The following is a 23383-nucleotide window of genomic DNA, read 5'->3' on the forward strand; positions in this document are numbered from 1 at the left end:
CCTCAATTTACAAAACATATAGCCTAGCAAATACAATGATCATATAACAAAAATATGTTTTATTGTCACATACACCAGATAGGGGCCTTGAAATGTGTTGTTTTACAAGGTCAGCCATAGTAGTATGGCAGCACTGGAGCAAATTAGGGTTAAGTGCCTTGCTCAAGGGCACATTGACAGATTTCTTCACCTTATAGCTCAGTAGCTTAACACATCAATATTTTGATAGTACCCTAAATGTTTTGGAATATCGGTAAATTGACATTTTCACATATGCTCCAGAAATGAAGAATAATGACTGGATGGATAATTATAGATGCTTTGGGGAGAATTTTCATGACATCCCCATTTGGGTCAGAGTGAACAGTTGGTTCCCCGTTGCCGCTTGGAGAAGGTTAATGCTGGAGATCCAAAGCAAGAAAGCTCTATGGGACCCATGATGACTCACTGGTTAAAATGGGCCACAGCAGTAACCTAATGTTGGTTCTCAGTGAACACACACTCCTCAAAGGGAACAAGAGAAGGGGTTTAACAATGTAGACAAGCCACAGGCACATTCAGCATGGAGGAAAAAGGCTTATGATGGCAGCCATGCAATGCAGCTGTGAGACCCTGGCATTTTCAACACTTGTTTATACAACATTGAATAACATTTTAGTTGAGCCCCGCCACCTTTTCATAGGCCAAAGGAAGAGTAAACATAAATAATTATCCCTATGAGTGCTATTTTAGAAATTATTAGTTTGATTGTTCAAGATATGAGCTATTAGTATAGTTTACAACTATGGCCCAATAACCATCTGCTTAATGAAAAGGAGTGCATTCTGCCTGCTCCCAAGAGAAGTGGAATTATTCTTAGTTTGTTGAACTGTAAAAAACTATTTTTAATATAGAGTCAGCAGATTGGAACCAGAGACATGTATTTATCTAAACATATACTAAACCCTGCACCTTAGAGGCTGCTGCCTATGAACATAGACATAAAACACTGGTCACTTTAATAATGGAACAGTGGTCACTTTATGGACAGTAAATGTAGTATATATGAAGAATACATAAGGTCGAGTAGTATATGTACAGAAGTAGTTATATAGGATGAGCCTTGACTAGAATACAGTATATAGATATACACACACACAAATTTTAGAACACCTACTCATTCAAGATTTTTTAAATGTTTTTTGCTAAGGTGTATGTAAACTTCTGACTTCAACTGTACATACAGTTAAAGTCGGAAGTTTACATACACCTTAGCCAAATACATTTAAACTCAGTTTTTCCCAATTCCTGACATTTAATCCTAGTAAAAATTCCCTGTCTTAGGTCAGTTAGGATCACCACTTTATTTTAAGAATGTGAAATGTCAGAATAATAGTAAAGAGAATGATTTATTTCAGCTTTTATTTCTTTCATCACATTCCCAGTGGGTCAGAAGTTTACATACACTCAATTAGTATTTTGGTAGCATTGCCTTAAAATTGTTTAACTTGGGTCAAACATTTCCGGTAGCCTTCCACAAGCTTCCCATAATAAGTTGGGTGAATTTTGGCCCATTCCTCCTGACAGAGCTGGTGTAACTGAGTCAGGTTTGTTGGCCTCCTTGCTCGCACACGCTTTTCAGTTCTGCCCACACATTTTCTATAGGATTGAGGTCAGGGCTTTGTGATGGCCACTCAAATACCTTGAATTTGTTGTTCTTAAGCCATTTTCCACAACTTTGGAAGTATGCTTGGGGTCATTGTCCATTTGGAAGACCCATTTGCGACCAAGCTTTGACTTCCTGACTGATGTCTTGAGATGTTGCTTCAATATATCCACGTAATTTTCCTTCCTCATGACAAAATGTATTTTGTGAAGTGCACCAATCCCTCCTGCAGCAAAGCACCCCCACAACATGATGCTGCCACCCCCATGCTTCACGGTTGGGATGGTGTTCTTAGGCTTGCAAGCCTCCACCTTTTTCCTCCAAACATAACGATGGTCATTATGGCCAAACAGTTCTATTTTTGTTTCATCAGACCAGAGGACATTTCTCCAAAAAGTACGATCTTTGTCCCCATGTGCAGTTGGAAACCGTAGTCTGGATTTTTTTATGGAGGTTTTGGAACAGTGGCTTCTTCCTTGCTGAGCGGCCTTTCAGGTTATGTAGATATAGGAGTAATTTTACTGTGGATATAGATACTTTTGTACCTGTTTCCTCCAGCATTTTCACAAGGTCCTTTGCTGTTGTTCTGGAATTGTTTGCATTTTTCGCTCCAACGTACGTTCATCTCTAGGAGACAGAACGTGTCTCCTTCCTGAGTGGTGTGACGGCTGCGTGGTCCCTTGGTGTTTATACTTGCGTAATATTGTTTGTACAGATGAACGTGGTACCTTCAGGCATTTGGAAATTGCTCCCAAGGATGAACCAGACTTGTGGAGGTCTACAATTTTTTTTCTGAGGACTTGGCTGATTTCTTTTGATTTTCCCATGATGTCAAGCAAAGAGGCACTGAGTTTGAAGGTAGGCCTTGAAATACATCCACAGGTACACGTCCAACTGACTCAAATGATGTCAATTAGCCTATCAGAAGCTTGTAAAGCCATGACATAATTTCCTGGAATTTTCCAAGCTGTTTAAAGGCACAGTCAACTTAGTGTATGTAAACTTCTGACCCACTGGAATTGTGATACAGTGAATTGTAAGTGAAATAATCTGTCTGTAAACAATTGTTGGAAAAATTACTTGTGTCATGCACAAAGTAGATGTCCTAAACGACTTGCCAAAACTATAGTTTGTTAACAAAAAATCTGTGGAGTGGTTGAAAAATGAGTTTTAATGACTCCAACCTTAGGGTATGAAAACTTCTGACTTCAACTGTACATACATACATATAAAGGGAAAGGGATACCTAGTCAGTTGTACAACTGAATGCGTTCAACTGAAATGTGTCTTCCATACACTGTATATACACATACATACATAACATATAAAGATAAATAATTACAGAAAAATGAAACATAAGGCATTTGAACCCAGTCTGACACAAAAATAAGATTAATGTGGGAGACAAGCCTATACACAATCTATATACACACGTACCATTTACCACATAGAAGCTAAATATTTTTTATAATTTAATTATAGGTAGCCATTTTTCTTTTATTCCAGGCTTTATCTAAATATTCTGCAAACGTAAATATACAATGGACAAAAATCTTGCTTTTATTTTAATTGCAAATTTTTTTTTATTTAACCTTTATTTATCTAGGCAAGTCAGTTAAGAACAAATTCTTATTTACAATGACGGCCTACCCCGGCCAAATCCGGACTACACTGGACCAATTGTGCACCGCCCTATGGGACTCCCAATCACACCCGGATGTGATACAACCTGGATACGAACCAGGGACTGTAGTGATGCCTCTTGCACTGACATGCAGTGCCTTAGACCGCCGCGCAACTCGGGAGTCCTTTTAGGTAGGTTATACATAATATTTCTCTCACACATGAATTCACACTTTGTCAAACAAAAAGTTCTCAATTTGGGTTTATGATTAATCTTCTCCACCTCTTTTTTTCATATTGTATCAACAGTTGTTTTTTAATAATATCTGTCTCCCTTAATTTGGTTTTAGCCTGTGGTTGTCCAATTAGAATTCCTTGCAATTAAACTAGCCAATGACCAAATAACAAGTATCCTATTTCAGAAGACATATTCCTCCCATGTCTCTGAACCATTGCTCAATAATTCCCTATTACAGGAAAAACACTATTTCCATTGATTGTTATTACTCTGTTGACTCTCGTCCTCTTGACCTCTCGTAATCTGTCTCTGCGTTGTGTATTTACCTTTGACATATTCTTACAAAGATAATATGTTCATCAATAAAAATACCCAAATATTTATAATTGCTAGTGAACTCAAGAATGTCTTCACCAAAACAAATCTGAAAAACACTTATCTTAGTACCTGGTTTTCTAAAATGCATTATCTGTGTTATTGTCTGGTTGATCATGAGTCTTTTACACCAATTGACTGCACATAATAACATATATTGTTCAGTTTCTGCCATCAAAATAATATCAGCATATAAAAGGGTACTTAGCATTTCATCATCATCATAACTTACTCCGATATTTAACTGTTTAATTTATTTTGCCAAATCATTTATAAACATATCAAACAAAGTCGGTGATTAGGGTCTCCTTGTTTTAGACCTGAGGGTCAGGGAAACCAATCTGTACGATATTCATTAACACGCACACAAGCAATTGCTACATTGTAAAGAGACTGGATTGCCTGATAAAATTTCCCATCAACCCCTGTCTTTAACAAACTATAGGATAAAAGATCCCTATTTACAAAATCAAAAGTATATATACTCCGGACTCCGACATTGCTCATCCTAATTTTTCTATATTTCTTAATTCCATTATTTAACTTTTTAGATTTGTATGTATTGTTGTGTACTGCACTGTTGGAGCTAGGAACACAATCATTTCGCTACACCCGCAATAACATCTGCTAAATATGTGTATGCGACCAATAAAATGTTATTTCATATTTGTTTTATGGGAACAGGTCACTACAACGACAGGAATGAGTAATGGAGAACAATATCTTGAGACCCTAATGTGTTCATGTTTACTCCGAGGATACAAAGGGTTTTCTACTCGAAACTGGGATGGCGAGGAGAGCTTAAATCTCAAAACCACTAAACAAACTAATAATAACACACCTGAGTCAGTTAAAACTAGTTAAACGTCTAGTTTTGATTTACATGTGGTCGAGTTGTCAACTATTGTGAATTCAACGTGAAATCAACAAATGTCACCATGTCGTTGTATTTAGGAAAAGAAAGGGTGAAAAACAGACGAAATTCCCTTGCTTTGATGACTTTTTGCAAATCCAACGTCATTATGTTGTTTTCTCCGGTTGAAATGACGTGGAAACAATGTTGATTCAAACAGTTTTTTCCCAGTAGGCATTGATTAGTGAATTTAGTGTTTTTCTGCTGGGCTAGAACAAAAGCCTGCCCTGTGCCTGTCTGACCAGAATCAAATAATACAATCATGATCTCATATTGCACTGCCCATATTGACCACTAGAGGGTACTAGTCTCATAGGGGTGGAAACTAAAACAAAGTTTGCATTCATAATCACAATCGACCAACTTCCAGTGGGAGTTTCACAGAAGACTAGCTTGAAATGATTCTGTCTCGTCACGATCCACAACACCCACTCCTATCCAGTTGTACGTTGTGGGGTTGTTGATTGTTAGCATAACCAGGGCAAACTTTGGTGTGATGCTATCTTGCCAACGGGCAAGATAACTTACTGACAAGCCTGCCAACACACCAGGAACAATGGGAGGCATGTGGTTAAAGTAGAATGGTTCCTTCCCGAAAGGCACCCTATTCCCTATATAGTGGACTGCTTAATACAGTGCCTTCGGAAAGTATTCAGACCCCTTTACTTTTTCAGCCTTATTCTATTACAGCCGTATTCTAAAATTGATTAAATAAAAACATTTTCTCAGCAATATACACACACAATACCCCATAATGACAAAGCGAAAACAGCTTTTTAGAAATGTTTGCAAATGTATTACAAATAAAAAATTAAAATACCTTATCTACATAAGTATTCAGACCCTTTGCTATGAGATTCGAAATTGAGCTCAGGTGCATCCTGTTTCCATTGATCGTCCTTGAGATGTTTCTAAAACTTGATTGGTGTCCACCTGTGGTAAATTCAATTGATTAGACATGATTTGGAAAGGCACATACCTGTCTATATAAGGCCCCACAGTTGACAGTGCATGTCAGAGCAAAAACCATGCCATGAGGTCGAAGGAATTGTCCGTAGAGCTCCGAGACAGGATTGTGTCGAGGCACAGATCTGGGGAAGGGTACCAAAAAATGTCTGCAGCTTTGAAGGTTGCCAATTTCCAAGAACACAGTGGCCTCCATCATTCTTAAATGGAAGAAGTTTGGAACCATCAAGACGCTTCCTAGAGCTGGTCGCCCAGCCAAACTGAGCAATCAGGGGAGAAGGGCCTTGGTCAGTTCACCCTGACAGAGCTCCAGAGTTCCTCTGTGGAGATGGGAGAAGCTTCCAGAAGGACAACCATCTCTGCAGCACTCCACCAATCAGGCCTTTATGGTAGAGTGGCCAGACGGAAGCCACTCCTTAGTAAAAGGCACATGACAGGCCACTTGGAGTTTGTCAAAAGGCACCTGAAGACTCTCAGACCATGAGAAACAAGATTCTCTGGTCTGATGAAACCAAGATTGAACTATTTGGCCTGAATTCCAAGCGTCATGTCTGTAGTAAACCTGGAACGTCTGTAGTAAACCTGGCACCATCCCTACGGTGAAGCATGGTGGTGGCAGCATCATGTTGTGGGGATGTTTTTCAGTGGCAGGGACTGGGAGACTAGTCAGGATCGAGGCAAAGATGAATGGAGAAAAGTACAGAGAGATCCTTGATGAAAACCTGCTCCAAAGCGCTCAGGACCTCCGACTGGGGTGAAGGTTCACCTTCCAACAGGACAACGACCCTAAGCACACAGCCAAGACAACGCAGGAGTGGCTTCGGGACAAGTCTCTGAATGTCCTTGTGTGGCCCAGCCAGAGCCCGGACTTGAACCCGATGGAACATCTCTGGAGAGGCCTGAAAATAGCTGTGCAGCAACGCTCCCCATCCAACCTGACGGAGCTTGAAATCATTGGCAGAGAAGAATGGGAGGAACTCACCAAATACAGGTGCGCCAAGCTTGTAGCGTCATTGCCAAGAAGACTCAAATCAAATCAAATTGTATGTCTCACATGCGCGAATACAACAGACCTTACAGTGAAATGCTTACTTACAAACCCTTAACCAACAATGCTTTAAGAAGTTAAGAAAAACGTGTTAAGTAAAAAATAGATAAGTGAAAAAATAAAAGTAACAAATAATTAAACAGCAGCAGTAAAATAACAATATCAATAGCGAGGCTATATACAGGGGGTACCAGTACAGAGTCAATGTGCGGGGGCACCGGTTAGTCGAGGTAATTGAGGTAATACGTACATGTAGGTAGAGTTAAAGTGACCATGCATAGATAATAAACAGAGAGTAACAGCAGCGTAAAAGAGGGGTCTGGGTAGCCCTTTGATTAGCTGTTCAGGAGTCTTATGGCTTGAGGGTAGAAGCTGTTAAGAAACCTTTTGGACCTAGACTTGGCGCTCCGGTACAACTTGCCGTGCGGTAGCAGAGAGAACAGTCTATGACTAGGGTGGCTGGAGTCTTTGACAATTTTTTGGGCCTTCCTCTGACATCGCCTGGTATAGAGGTCCTGGAAGGCGGGAAGCTTGACCCCAGTGATATACTGGGCCGTACGCACTACCCTCTGTCGTGCCTTGCGGTCGGAGTCAAAGCAGTTTCCATACCAGGCAGTGATGCATCCAGTCAGGATGCTCTCGATGGTGCAGCTGTAGAACCTTTTGAGGATCTGAGGACTCATGCCAAATGTTTTCAGTCTCCTGAGGGGGAATAGGTTTAGTCGTGCCCTCTTCACAACTGTCTTAGTGTGTTTGGACCATAATCGTTTGTTTGTGATGTGGACACCAAGGAACTTGATGTTCTCAACCTGCTCCACTGCAGCCCCGTTGATGAGAATGGGCGCGTGCTCGGTCCTCTTTTTCCTGTAGTCCACAATCATCTATTTGTCTTGATCACATTGAAGGAGAGGTTGTTGTCCTGGCACCACACTGCCAGGTCTGACCTCCTCCCTATAGGCTGTTTCATCATTGTTGGTGATCAGGCCTACCACTGTTGTGTCATCGGCAAACTTGATGATGGTGTTGGAGTTGTGCCTGGCCATGCAGTCATGAGTGAACAGGGAGTACAGGAGGGGACTGAGCACGCACCCCATGTTGAGGATCAGCGTGGCGAATGTGTTGTTACCTACCCTTACCACCTGGGGGCGGCCCGTCAGAAAGTCCAGGATCCAGTTGCAGAGGGAGGTGTTTAGTCCCAGGGTCCTTAGCTTAGTGAAGAGCTTTGAGGGCACTATGGTGTTGAACTCTGAGCTGTAGTCAATGAATAGCATTCACACATAGGTGTTCGAGGCTGTAATCGCTGCCAAAGGTGCTTCAACAAAGTACTGAGTAAAGGGTCTGAATACTTATGTAAATGCTATATTTCTGTTTTTTATTTTGAATACATCAGCAAACAATTCTAAAAACCTGTTTTTGCTTTCTCATTATGTGTGTTGATTGATGAGGGAAAAAAACGATTTAATCAGTTTTAAGGCCGTAATGTAACAACATCTGGAAAAAGCCAAGGGGTCTGAATACTTTCCGAAATGCACTGTACATTGGGCGCTATATGGAATAGGGTGCCAATTGGGATATAGACATATTAGTGGCACTGGACCATCCTTCTGATTTACTGCAGGGTGTGATGGGATGAAGTCATTAGCCCACCATGTTATCACATTCCTGGCTGAGAGGGCACCTGAACTTTCAACAGAACTGTGGAGACTTTTTCAAGAAACACATCCTTAATATGAATTATGATTATCACACTGTTAGGTAATTGGGGGCTTAGCCTTAGATTATAGTACATCTCTGGACCTTTTAGTTTAAACCCCATTGAAAAAGAGCGCAATCCCCTTTGATGTTCAGTCACGCACAGAGCTGATCCCAAAGAGATCCAATAATTCTGAATTATAGGACCTACATGGCTGATTGGGCGCTATAGGGAATAGGGTGCCAATTGGGATATAGACAGGCTATTGCCTGCACGGAGTGGAGTTCCATCCAGACTCCAATGACAAGGAAATATAATAAAATGATGGGTATGCGCTTTCTCTCTCTCGCTCTCTCTCAGACACACACACACCGCGCCATCACAAACACACACAATGCTAACCGGCATTTGTTGTGTGACACAGGCAATAATAGCATAGCTATAGTTAGTCACAGACACAGCTGAAGCTCTTATGGTGAGGAGCCAAGACAACCGTTAGTCAAGTGTAGGAATATTGAACAATGGCACAATATGAGACGGAAATTACACCATTTATTCCTCTTGAAGATAAAGTCCAAGTTATGGGATCAGGCGGTCAGCCCAGTAAGATCGATCAGAGTGGTATATAGGCCTACCTGGCAAAATAAGATTAAAATGAAGAGGAATATCACTTCATTGGCACACACGGTCCAACCAAAATGTCATGTTCATGTGTCAGGCACTAAAGTGACCTTTCCATATGTGAATATGATATATTGACAATAACCTTGATAGTCATTAATAAATGTAAGGTCTCCCGTATGAGGAAATACCTATGTTTAAATACCATACTTATAAAGTAATCAGTTAACGGGACACTGACGATGAGTAATGACCACACTCTTTAAATGGTGTCAAAAATACAGCAACACTGAGTGATGACAGGCTGCAGATGTTTTGTACAGTAGGCCTAGCATAGCCTTAAATATAGGCCAACAGGTGGAGTCATTTTGGACGTTGCAAATAAGTTGTACTCGGCAATGACCAACGTTCACATTTAACTGAACTAGGTTGGGTGTGCTGCTGTCTTCTGAGAGTTCAGATAGCTTCCCTCCGTTCTGCTCCCGTCTATATTTATCGGGCCTGCTCACCATAAAAGGACGCGTCTGCGGCTTGGCCATTCCGTCGAGTGCCAATATTATTTTTGTTGAGTAGACCGCTGCCCTGTCCTCTGCTACCGCACCTACCTGCGGATTTGCCTGGATATCAAGCGTTGTTGGCTTACACCTGGAGTTGGATCACTTTTTCCTTTGCCAGCAGCAGTTGGTAGCTTTTTTGGCCTAGGTAAGTGATCGCAAAATAAATTACCGCTCCATCATCAAAATTGGAGTTTTCTATATATTGATAATTCGTTGTTGAATATTATTGTAGGTTTCGTGTGCATGTTGATGGTGTGATTCTTTTTGCCTTGTTATCCTGTGCTTTGTCAGCCTCCGTGCACACACTGATATTTGGAATTTCAGATTCACAAGCTCTCCTCACCCTAAAATCGTACCCTATTGGATAAAACAAATGCACCTGTTGCTTTTAGAACAGGCTACAGTCATTAAGTATTTAAAAAATCTGAAAATCCTTTGATTTAAATAGAGTAAGTATAGGCCTACATCCATTAAGTTATTAGAAAAATCCTTACAGATTTGAATTCTACATCTACCCAATTCTATTTGGCTATTTATACTATCAGAAAAAGTTGATAGTACTATTGAGTTATGTGCACAGAGCATTGGAGATTACCAAAATATGACACCCAAAAATGTTATAAAAATCCCCTCTAATCCAATAGAGACAATGAAGGTCATAACCTTTCCTCTGTGATTATATAAAGTACAACAATGACACCAATTATTATCAAGACAAATTGTAAATGAAAGCCAAACATTAAACAACTAATAGCTTACAAAAATAGGGTACATTTTGGAGCAATGCTTTAACTGTATTGAACAAAACTATTCTCAAACACCAGCTAAGCCGACAGGCAGACTACAAGAGACTCGGGCTGAATTCAGGGCTTGTGCAGGATGTCGGGATCCACACCTTTCTACCAGAAACATCACCGCTACTATGACCGCGGTTACCGCAGCAAGGAGTTGGAATCGGCTGTTAGCCAGTACCAGTCGAGCAGCAGCAGCAGTTATGCCGCCCGACGCAGCAGCAGCAGAGCCAGTGCCAGTGCCGCTCTCAGTGCCAGCAGTGGGTAAGGAGGAAGACACCCAGCAGTACAGTAGCTCTGGCCCATATCCATCCCATCCATACTGGTGTCAGAAGATACCTCTGCTGTCCTCTTAACCCCCCCCCCCCCCCCCCCATCTCATACAACCTATCTTGGTGGTCCCCGCTTAGTAACCATCCTTTCTCGGCTTCGACTGATTTTTTTTTCTTCCCTCCACTTCCTGCTTCTACACCTGCCGTATTAAGGTGTTCTACCACTCCCAGTAACATTCTACAACCTTGTCTCTTTTCTCTAAAAACATTCAAAAGATATAGAATATGTCTGTGAATCCCGCATGAAATTCCAAGGAGCCCTATGCATGGATACTGTGCATCCCAGCTTTCATAGCGGTGTTTGCTGCACGCTGCCCTGTCTGCTTTTGAACTAATGCACTTTTTCTTTTAAGACTACCCTTTCCTAGTTCCCACTATAGTTCAGTTTACCAGAAATAGGACAACTCAGATTCACGTTGACTCGGTCGTCATAAAATGTTTGCTGAAGGTTGGGTAGAAGCAAGCTTTAAAGGAATGTTATATAATGCAATGGTATGGTATATTGCTTCTAGACTGAAATAGCATCCTGGCCCGTGCATACCATGTCCCAGGGAATGTGAGCTGTGGTATTTATCTCTTCTAGTTGTCTAAACCCCAGTTTCACTGGTTTCCCTATTAAGAGGTTTTATTTTGTTCAGCCAGTACAGTATTCCATTGGGGGACTTCATCTCACACTAAGCAAAGGCTTTGAGTGAGTCCATAAAGCATATGGCTTTTAAGCATACTTCTCCTAAAGCCTTCTGCTGCTTTGTGCTCTGGAGACATGGTTTGAAGTTGCCTCTGAGTTAAGGTCTGATTTCGGGTCAGTGATTGTGTCCCCCTGTGGATTTCCCAGACCTGTTGAAAACAGGGGTCATACATCTCTTTAAGGGCACGGGGGGATACCTAGTCAGTTGTACAAATGAATGCATTCAACTGAAATGTGTCTTCTGCATTTAACCCAACCCCTCTGAATCAGAGAGATGCGGGGGGTGGGGGGGGCTGCCTTATTCGACATCATCGGCACCTGGGGAGCAGTTGTTGTGGGTTAACTGCCTTGCTCAGGTGCAGAATGACAGATTTTTACCTTGTCAGCTCGGGGTTTCGATTCAGCAACTTTTCAGTTACTTGCCCAACGCTCCTACCTGCCAGGCTACCTGCCGCCCCTGGGACATTAATTGTTGTTTGAATTCTTTGTTATTTTATTGGATGATGGCGTGTTGAAATGTTGGGGGGGGGGGAGTCTTTCTCTTAGGAGCACCTGGCATCTCTGTAGTGTACATACATTACACTGGCCTTGACAGTGTACATGGGAGGTCAAAGGGTGTCTGTGTAGCTAATGGTCCCTCATTTGGGCCTTCATCATTGAACCACATGCTTTCAGGAATTTACCCAGCTTTCCCTGTGTTTATTATAGTCTGATGATGATGGTGACATACTGATGATGGTGACATACCAGCAGTTATGAACTAGAGATGTTTATGGTATTGTGCTGACATACCAATTGTTCCGTTAGGAGTACTAATTGAATGCGGATTGCCTTTCCTGCATTCACATTCTGGAATAAGAGCGCCCCTTATCGTAATCCATCTAGATGAGTGCTTTTCCAACCCTGATCCTACAATGCCAAGTGGCATTCTCAGGGGTCCTAGAGGGTTGGGGCAGGGAAACGGTGATCCTGATGGGTTTGCTGTTCTGTTTCATAGGCGTCAGTGTTCTGTCGCCTCTTCTCTCGGTTTACACTGACAGAGACTCGTCCAGGCACTGTGTGGGGTTGGATGGTTCCTCCCGTTCACCCTTCTTGCTCCTGTTGTCCTCCCACCCTCTCCTTATCAGCACTTTGACACTGTCATCCCACCCCACCAACCCCCACGAGGGCCCAGGAAGCTGTCACCCTGTTCCCAGAGCGATTCTCAGGGAGAGGGTCTAGAATCTATATTACTCCCTTGTGAACAGCCCATACTACACATTATGCTGTGAGGAACCTCTGGGGAGTACAGAGATACGATCTGAAATTGTCATGGTTTATGAGACGGGCTTCATGAGCTCTGGTGGTATTTCCTGTATAAAACGTGTTCTTATTTGTTCCGTCTCTGCTTTTGTTGGAGATCGACTGCCAGCATCCTCCTGGAGAATTACTCCAATCCTGATCCCACCCTCCATTCTCAAGGATCTGGCCTGCGTTTGTTGTACGGTTATATGTGAGGATTATCACATGTGATATGAGCCACGTGTTGGTTGTATGCACATTGCAGACACATACGTGATGTGTGGGGCTTTGTATCTTATTGGCAGGCGATTTGTTTGGCCAGTAATGCGCAGTACTGTGCACAACTTGTTGATATTGCGAGAATCAATTTGGTGCAACCTAAATAATGGTCGTGCTGAGTGTTCGGTTCGTAGAGTTTCAGGTCGGTGGGTTTTTCAGCTGCGGATCTCTTCCTATTCCTTTTTCAAGTGGGATGAGGTCGTCTGCGTGTCTCCCCCTTCACCTCCTCTCCTTTGACCACCATGTTTCATTTCACTCCATCTCGTTGGTCCATTTTGTGTGTGTGTGTGTAAAGAGTTTGAGATAGTAAAACAAGTGTCCAACACCGCACACTGGTGACGACAGACGACCGACCTTGTCTTAATTCTATCTTTCTATTTTGTCATTGCAGACATGTCATTGCGATGCATGATCGAACGACGCCTATCCCTTGTAGCTACACCAGGTTTGTTGGTGGACGATGCACTGCTGTGCACAGGGTCTTCTCTTTCCTCTTTGCACAGTTTGAGAAATGTATTAGAAATGCAGAAAAATGCACCTAAGTCACACTCGTGGTTGATAATTCATATTGAACTTAACTGCTGTGCTCAGGTTTTATTTATTTTTGTTGCACAGTTTGAGATCGTTATAAAAAATGCTGCTAAACCCACCCAAGCCACCCTCCATGTTGATGATTAATATGCCCCGTAACTTAATATGCCCTTTCTCCTCCTCATCCACCCCTCCAGATTACATTCACCTTAGTTGGATGTTATTACACTGCTGAACTGACACTATCCTGTGTCTTAGACTTAGTTCCTCATACTCTGGCCTGGAGGAGAGCAGACTGAGCCCAATGCCCAAGAGAGCCAAGCCCACCTACCTGGCTATGGACAAAGAGAACCAGATTATCGGCTATGTAGTGCCCATCTTCAGGGGCAGGTAAACGAGTCAACGACCTTTGAACCTTAGTGATTTTTTTATTTCAGCGAGTGGTTCTGACCAATGACCATGAAAATAACCCCACTGCCCACTCCCCTCCCTGGCTTTGCTCCCCCACCCTAGTCACGAATATGCCAGTGGGTTTTCGGATACGGAGGAGGCCCGGGTGAAGGAGAGTGCTGGATACATGGCCCGGAGGAATCTGTTCACCAGTGGGTTGGAGATGGAGCGGACGGAGCAGACATCTAGGAAGGTGTCCATGCGCGAATCAGCCGAGCGCATCTCCCTGAGCAAGAGGGTTAGTTCAGGATCCTGATGTCATATAGGAGAGTGTGTTCCTTTGTCACATCACATTGAGGAATACTGGATAATACTCTCCCTCCTGGCATCATAATGGGGAATATTTAATCTTCGTCTTAGAGGGTGGGATTCCATTGTGACATCACATTGGGTAATACTGGAAAATACTCTCTTTCGTGACATCAATATAGTTAGTTTGTTGACTTCTGACTGGACAATTCCTTCTCTTTGTTAGATCACAGAGTGACATTGTTTCCCTCAGTGGTGTCATAGAGAAGAGTATTTATTTACCTTTGTGACATCATAGAGAAGAACATTCACATTTGTGACATCACAGAGGGAGCACCTTAAGAAATCCATTAGCAAAGTATCACAGGAAAACTATTGCCACAAGAGCGATGTTTCAGTCCAGGGATTCATTCTTCTCTGCTTCCCCTCCCCTTGGAAGCATATTTGTGTCCCTCACTCAAATGTTTATGTCAAGGAATATCCTGCCCCAATCACTCAGGAGGATCATAAAAGCTACAGTAACCATTGAGTGGGGGGCACACACTATATTTAGACTATCACCCCTCTGCCAACACGCCAATGCCACTGGGTGAGACATTCCTCAGGAGCTCTGGTTTCTTAAGACACAGAGGGGTAGTGTTCATCGAGTGTTGTCGGATGATGTGTTAAGGGTTATTGGATCCACAAGTAGGTTTTCATACCCATAGTTATTCCGAGATCATAAATCAATGACTCATTAGGACTCCGCTGTGTACAGAGAAGTGCATGGAGTCTGCACACGTAAAGAGGTCAGAGGCCCGAATCCATAACTTGATATCAGCCAATGTAACTTTTTTTGTATTTTTACTTTTGTTACTTACACAGATATCAAGTTTGGATTCAGCTCTGACTCATTACCTCGCAAATGCCTTGTAAATGCCGTGTGTTTGGTTCAAGGATGCATCATGAATTGATGGGCAAGGGTTTTCTGCAAGGGTTCTGGAGGTATAGTGTTTTACTGTTGCACCATGGGAATGTGTTATGAGAATGTGCTGTGCCTGTTATGCCTGAGAATGTGCTAAGCCTTCGTAGAGCCTTACGAAGGCTCTATGAAGGCTTAATGAACACATTGATCCCCAGATCTATGAGAACGAGGAGCACCACAAGCGTATGAACAAGGATAGCCTGATGCACGCCCCAGAGTTTGTGATTAAGCCTCGCTCCCACACGGTGTGGGAGAAGCAGTGTGTCAGGCTGCACTGTACTGTCTCTGGGTGGCCTGACCCACGGGTTGTCTGGTGAGTACTGCACTCACACACACATGCACATACATGCACACGCACACACCTCCCTGGATACACCTTAACATGACCAAGTGATCACTAACACAATACACACCAAATCGATCCCTTATGGATAGAGCATTAGCAATTACGGCCCTCTCAATCCTATCCTCATGTCATCGCACTTAAAAACTATTAAACACACTATAAATACTTCTCTGGTGTCTGTATAGCTGGCGTTTCTATGCTGATTCAGAGCTGTACTTTTACACTCCATTGTCCTGCTTTTCATCCCCCTCTCTGCTTCCCTTGCCTTCTCTTCTCTCCTCTTTCCACAACAAGGTACAAAAACAATGTGACAATCGACCCAATGGCCCACCCAGGCAAGTATAAGCTAGAGAGCAGCTACAGCGTGCACTCACTGGAGATCAACAGGTAGGCACTACCCCAAAGCCACAGGATCTTCCACTATGTATCACCCGTCTCAGAGTAGGATTGCTGATTTAGGATCAGTTTAGCCTTTTGGATCATAACGAATAAGATTACATGGACATGCGGGCACCTGATCCTAGATCAGAACTCCTACTCTGAGTCGCTTGATACATGCATGCCCATGTCTTGTCCGTGAGGCTAATTGCTGTGTATTAACAGATACTTTCAAACAAGCCACAGTCATCTCTGGCTGTGGTAAAATGTCAGTGTGATGTCACCACCACGTCCCTTTAACACCCCTTCATGGTGTAATACAATCGCCACTCTCAGGAAAGGTCAGAAAAAGTTGTGGTGGGCCAGAGTGTGTGGGCACACTGACAACCATGGGAATGTTTGGACGGGCTCACATTGTGAACTCGAGGGACAGTGGATTGTGGTCCTTAGAAGTAGGTTTTGAAATGTGTGAAATCGAGACCCCTCTCTGACTCTCGCTCTGTCCGTCTCTCTGTCTGCCTGTCCACTAGCCTGCCTGCCTGTCTATCCGCCAGTGCCCTGACTAGCTCTGTGAGCTATAGACAGACACCAGAAAGCTGCTGGTGAAGGCTATACATGATCCGAGACATTTTGCAGCTTGTCTATCGATAACAAAGAGGACGTCTAAAGATAGCCTATTTCCCCCACCAGAGGAATTATTTGGAGATAGAGGGCCCCTGTTGTGGCTTATTTTAGGCCACTTCACAACAGACTTAACACTTAAGTGTCTCCTGAGCGGTGTCGGATGGAGAGAGATATTCTTTGTTTTCTCACAGTCGACCAAACTCAACCACACATGTAGCTTGTTGCTTCCTCTCTATAGAAAGTTGGAAAGTATATTTCCGTGATAGAATCTAAGCACACATAACATTCATACAGACGCATCTAGCAGCTGACACGTGATGGCATCATCACAGTGTCTATTTATTCCCAGAGTATTCCCGGCCTGGAGTTCTGGAGCATTTTACAGTCCCAGCTCACATAGCTGTGTGTTGATTTCCATGTCCGAGCGGGGAGGGGGGGTGGAGAGAGGGTATTAACGTACACGTGAACCAGTAGGAGACAGAAACATGTGTATCCGGGACATCGATACATCGATTCACCTCTCTCTCTCTCTCTCTCTCTCTCTCTCTCTCTCTCTCTCTCTCTCTCTCTCTCTCTCTCTCTCTCTCTCTCTCTCTCTCTCTCTCTCTCTCTCTCTCTCTCTCTCTCTCTCTCTCTCTCTCTCTCTCTCTCTCTCTCTCTCTCTCTCTCTCTCTCTCGTTTCAGATGTGATTTCGATGATACTGCACAGTATCGTGTTTCTGCCATGAACAGCAAGGGAGAGCTCTCCTCCTTTGCCTCCATCGTTGTTAAGAGTATGTTTCAATATGTCACAGTATGTTATTGCCTCTGTTAGATAATGGGTCATATTGTGCCTCTGCAATGAAATACAGTAGACAATAACCACCCATGATTACTCCATTTTGAAAATCACTGTCCTTCTAATTGCTGCTCTCGCAAGGTTTATTGTAAGTTTAAAAGAAAGAAAGTAAATTCTTTGTCCTATTTTTCTGTCAACCACAACACAGTAATAACATGTTAATAACAAGCACCTATTTGTTCATTCTACTCTAGGATTCAAAGGAGAGGTAGAGGAGGCTCTCCCCATGCCCAAACGTAAGTCAGAGGAATATAATTTCATATGTACTCATACTGTATATACTCACTACTCAATACTCATATATATTACATGTATAGTATTAACATGAAAAATAAAGCTATACTAATATATACTAAACCGTATTAACATAAACGATTTGCAGTATGCTAAGCTGGAACACTGTGGTTAGTTTTGAGGAGAGGGTTGGAGGGAGGTGGTGGGGGGACCCGGGGAAGCTATGGGTGCTAACAGCTTTTTTGTTCCCTTGACACTGGGCACAGCAAGGTCAACAGACAATGAAGGTAACAGGGTCTTTATAAAAGCTCTGCTCTGGTTTGATGGCGTTTTTGGCCTACTTAGAGTATTCACTGTCACTCAATGTGTATGCATGATCACTATTTGTGCATCTGTTTGGAAAGAGCCTGTGATCATACCTTAATAATAATCGTTGAATTACCTGGGAGAGATCCACAGATGGTTCAGCGTGACAAACATGCCTCTTTTAAAAAAATCGTAAACAACAGAATACTTGAACGTTTTGGCAAGTATGAGGTTTTTGAAATTGTATGTTATAGAGCCTTGGAAGTTAAATACTGTAAACTCGAGTGTGACATAGAGAATATATGAAGCGATATAGAGAAACGAACACTGTAGTTTACAACCTGGTGAATATTGAAATGAGAATATAGATTACTGTAATCTGAAGAGCATCTGATTCGCTACATACTAATTCAGAGGGGTTGGGTGAAATGCGGAAGGCACATTTCGATTGAATGCATTCAGTTGTGCAACTGACTAGGTATCCCCCTTTCCCTACATGGCGACAAAGCCCGAAGAGTTCTAGTTTTATCTAAACTCAATTGTCGTTGATTAGTCATATTCATAATCCCCTTTCAATTAATATTACAATCTAATTAGATGCTAAGATTGGACATATGTTGGATTGAAGTCTTTAACTTCATCTAGGGTTTAATATGTCAAATGTGCATCACTGTGCACCTTAGTTTCCCCAGTGCAGTTTGTACGCACTGTAGCGAGTATTTGGTGTTGGAACACTGTACTTAGTTATGTCAATGGTGTTTTTGTGTTGTCTTTTGGGTACATCAAGGTGTTCCTGTTCACATCCCTGTCTGTTTGCATAGTTTTACCTATGTCTGTATGGGGTTCTTTTTCATGTCACTTTCTCTTGGGAGGGAATGGATCAAATGTAACGCTACCAGATAATGTTAAGTTACATCATCAATCATTCCAAAATGTCAAAAATGTATTGTGAAAAATGCTATAAGAGATAATGACTTGCATTGGTTTTTGGACACAGATGCTAAAAAGTTAGCATTTCGAAGAACAGTTAATTGCCCTTTGTTCGTCCATCCCTTGGATTTGAATAATAATGCACACAGGTGTCCGAATTTGAGGTGTGTCACACCACACAGTGTTGCATGTTGCGACCTGAACTCTGACCCCATGTTGTTTGGTGCTCCTTCCTGTCAGATGGCCTGATCTCTGAGTATGGCATCACCTTTGATACCCACATCGTGGACGGGTTTGGCGTGTCGTTCGGACGGGAGGGCGAGACCATGAGCCTGGGCGCCACAGTCATCATCTCCCCCAACCTGGCACGCTACCAGCCTGAAGTTCAGTGGTACAGAGATGGTAGGTGAAGCCCCAGAGCTCTGGAAACAGTGTTTGAATAAGGTTACATGGACAGGCAAGATCTGATCCTAGATCAGCACACCTATTCTGAGATGCTTGATACATACGACCCCTGGGCTATGGAGAGAGACACTCCTGGAGGTTCCTTGGCTGAGACCTACCCAGTTGTCATCTGTGTGATACATTAGGCCACTGATACTGTATGTTCGTATCCATGTCTAAGACTCGCCGATAGGCAGAACACATGAGACCGAGAGCTACTTGTGATTATGTGTATGTAAGCTCTGATTAAGATATACTGTACATATGTCATGTGTTTAACATATTACAATTAGTCTGTACACCGGAAAGTTGTGTAGGTGTAGGACCAATTCAACTCTGTAAAACGGGTATTCAACCGGAGGTTCACAGCCCCGTTAGGGGTCCACAAAGGTACTGCAGGGGGTCCTCAAAAAACAAAAACAAAAATTTAAATTATTTTATGAATGTCACTAGCAGCAATAGAATAAAGGAATTTTGAATGACATACCTACATTAGAAACGTGGAGTAGATCTTCTTTCTAATGATGTCAACTTTATTTCTCCACTTCTAATATTTAGCTAATTACACTCATTAGACCCAATCACTCACTTGAGTATCAGACATAGGCTTTGAAAAAGCACCCACGAATAGGCTACCAGTGAGGCAAGTGCTGCTGGTTGCTGGTAAGCTTTCTTGACTTGGATATTCATTTTTGTCAACACGACTAACCTTTTAACCCTTTACACTTATGGGAATTGGGCTGTGTGGACAGAGCTAAATTGAAAAGATTCTTACAGAAGAAATAGGAAATGCATATGTGTGAGCACGGTAGCAATTGAAAGGGAACAGTTTGGAGATTATGGGAAAATGATTAGAAAGTTGAGGACTCGACAGTTCACCTGACACAAGACTGAATTATCATTCACCTGACGATGAGACAAAACTTGAAAACATTTGTTTTGCTGACATATGATGGCGGTCCGTGGGTCGTTGGTTTGCGGGAGGGGGTCCCTAGGCAATAAAAGGTTGAAGAGCCCTGCTGTAAAATATGCTTCCTGGTTATTCATTCATTAAGGACCAGCCTAGAATGTGTTAATATGCTTCTTTACGCCCCCCCCCCTCTCACTCTGTGTTTGTCTTTAGATCTGACTAGGTTATCCATCCATTATAACCTCATCTCTCTCTCTCTCTCACACTCTGTTTGTCTTTAGATCTGACTAGGTTATCCATCCATTATAACCTCATCTCTCTCTTTCTCTCACACTCTGTGTTTGTCTTTAGATCTGACTAGGTTATCCATCCGTTATAACCTCATCTCTCTCTTTCTCTCTCACTCTGTGTCTCTCTCTCCATCAGATGTTCTGCTGCAGCCCTCCAAGTGGTGTCACATGCACTGGAGTGGAGACAAGGCCACGCTGACCCTGACACACCTGAACAAGGAGGACGAGGGTCTCTACACCCTGCGCATAACCACCAAGTCTAAATATGAGACCTACTCTGCTTACGTCTTTGTCAGAGGTGGGGAACTTACCATGAGCAACGCTGAACAACACTGTTGTCTGTGTCACATTATCCCTCCTCCTCAGTCCACTACATGACTTGTTTACAGATTGTATTATTCACACGCACAGTGTGTGTGTGTGTGTGTTCGTGTTTGTTGGAGCGCGGACAGAATGGCCTCTTGTTTACCGCCTCTCTGTTTCCACAATGGCCCTGTCTCGTGTTCTGTGTGGCGTGTGGTCAACAGTCGATCAAGGTCAAGGTCACACAGACAACTCAGCTGACACCAGATAATAAGGACGGCCCATGTGTTTGTGTGTGTTTGTGTGTGTGTATCTGAGTTGAGCCATAGCGGCCTCTAGTTAGTCCTACTACACACGCAATGGAAATCGCCCATTATGACCTCACAGAGACAATCAACTCCTGTCACGAACTCTGGCCTGGTTTTGTATAACATGGGACAAATGTTACAGCCAACTTGTTCATCTTTTACTGTTGGTCGCCAGTACTGACCTTCTCGGTTGTTCCATGCTACTCATTCTCTTGCTAACAGAGGAGACATGTGCTCTCTACAGAGTGTGAACATGATGGAAATAGGCCTTGCTCTCTCTGTCATTGGTCAGGGTCGCATTGTAAAGGAGAGGCCAGGTACACTGTCTGTTTGCGGACACAGAGACCCCATAGCAGTCGAGAGACTGACAAGGCTATTCTCAGTGAGCTCATGAGCTCAGATATGGAATGAGATTGGCTGTCAACAGAGCTGGATACTGTATATATATCTCTTCTTCCAGGAGTGACAATAGCCTGCTGAGTGTCCTTTTAAGCCACAAAGAGCTTTCTCTCTATCTCTCCACTCTCTCTCTCTCTCTCTCTCCATTCTCTCTCTCTTCTCTCTCCACTCTCTCCATCTCTCTCTGTCTCTCTCCATTCTCTCTCTATCTCTCTCTCCACTTTCTCTTTATCTCTCTCTCTCCACTCTCTCTCTCTCTGCCTCTCTCTCTCTCTTTCTCTATCTATCTATCTCTCCATCTCTATATATATCTCTCTTACACACACACAGTAAAATGATATCAGGCAGTATTTAGTCCTACAGTTTATACAGCTACCGTACACACATGCATAGACTTACAGTCCACAGACCACATAAGATACAGCACAAAATGTTTCAGCAGCCTCTCTCACATTCACACTGAATCAGTCAGTCCATCGCTAAGTGGCTAATTCTGTTTCTCACTTTATGGGAAGTGTGTGTTCTGTCTCTTTAAGAGTCGCCTTTCACCGAGAGGCACGCTGCTGCTAATTCTGTCCCATCTGCTCCAGCCTGCTCCGGGGTTGTGTTTAACTTAAAGACCAGTAGCATGCCTGGCACTAAGCCATGGAGCCACAGAGTTCCGTCGGGAGTACAGCAATGTACAGTACGTGCACTGTATTTCAAAACAACAAGCCACAATGAAAATACTCTAACTGTGTACTATAGAGATCCTATAATACACTATGGATTCTATATGTAATTGTATGTGAGAGTGAGAGTGAGTGAGTGAGTGAGAAAACTACACATTTAACTGACAATGTGTGTGTGCCTGTATCAGATGCCGATGCGGAGGTGGAGGGAGCCCCTGGCGCCCCTCTGGATGTGAAGTGTCAGGACGCCAATAAGGATTACGTCATCGTGACCTGGAAGCAGCCGGCTGTGGACGGTGGCAGCTCCATCCTGGGCTACTTTGTGGACAGGTCAGTACCATCCCCCATCACTACATGCCAGTAGTAAATCCTAGGCTTGTCATGACACAGCTGGACAAACATGAGAACAAATCTCCCTTATGCACCCCATACTGCTATTAACTCCAGTTACATATTGTATAAGTAGAGGGCCAAGTCACATGACCTGACCTATAACCATGTGAAATTATCTTGTAATAGGCTATAACAAGGGCCCAGTTTCTCCCGACCTTACCAATAGGCCTAACTCTGTGTCTTACCAATAGGCCTAACTATGTGTCTTACCAATAGGCCTAACTCTGTCTTACCAATAGGCCTAACTCTGTGTCTTACCAAGAGGCCTAACTCTGTCTTACCAATAGGCCTAACTCTGTGTCTTACCAATAGGCCTAACTATGTGTCTTACCAATAAGGCCTTACTGAGATTGTTATTGAATGGCTGATGGCATGTATGCTGTCTCTTTGTGCCCTGTGTTCAGGTGTGAGGTTGGCACCACCCACTGGAGCCAGTGCAACGACACGCCCATCAAGTTTGCCCGTTTCCCCGTGACCGGGTTGGTGGAGGGGCGCTCCTACACATTCCGTGTGCGTGCCGTCAACAAGTCTGGCATGAGCCGGCCATCCCGTGTCTCTGAAGTGGTGGCAGCCATGGATCCTGCCGACCGCGCGCGAATGAGAGGTACGGCGGGCAAAAACTGTCTGGCCCTCCCTGTCTGTGTTCTCTCATATTGTGTTATGGTACTGCAAAATGAATATATTGTGAGTATGTACCTGTGCAATGTCTGATGGTTTTAGTTTGTGCATGTGTTTTCTTGGAACTATGCATCTGAAAGCTGCTCT

General features: G+C 43.1%; 1 protein-coding gene across 1 annotated transcript in view; it reads left to right on the forward strand.

Moving 5' to 3' along the window:
* The first annotated feature begins 10558 nt into the window (after nt 1-10558).
* LOC120050679 (myomesin-1-like) overlaps nt 10559-23383 on the forward strand; it is a 30593-nt gene continuing 17768 nt past the window's right edge. Inside the window, exons 1-11 of the mRNA XM_038997254.1 lie at nt 10559-10734; nt 13840-13971; nt 14095-14269; nt 15400-15557; nt 15885-15977; nt 17277-17365; nt 17625-17666; nt 19141-19302; nt 20681-20842; nt 22414-22555; nt 23023-23222. Of these exons, the coding sequence (XP_038853182.1) occupies nt 10559-10734; nt 13840-13971; nt 14095-14269; nt 15400-15557; nt 15885-15977; nt 17277-17365; nt 17625-17666; nt 19141-19302; nt 20681-20842; nt 22414-22555; nt 23023-23222 (1531 nt within the window). The remainder of the gene's footprint in view (nt 10735-13839; nt 13972-14094; nt 14270-15399; nt 15558-15884; nt 15978-17276; nt 17366-17624; nt 17667-19140; nt 19303-20680; nt 20843-22413; nt 22556-23022; nt 23223-23383) is intronic.

The sequence above is a fragment of the Salvelinus namaycush genome, chromosome 7, assembly GCF_016432855.1.
Source record: "Salvelinus namaycush isolate Seneca chromosome 7, SaNama_1.0, whole genome shotgun sequence".
Classification (NCBI taxonomy): domain Eukaryota; kingdom Metazoa; phylum Chordata; class Actinopteri; order Salmoniformes; family Salmonidae; genus Salvelinus; species Salvelinus namaycush.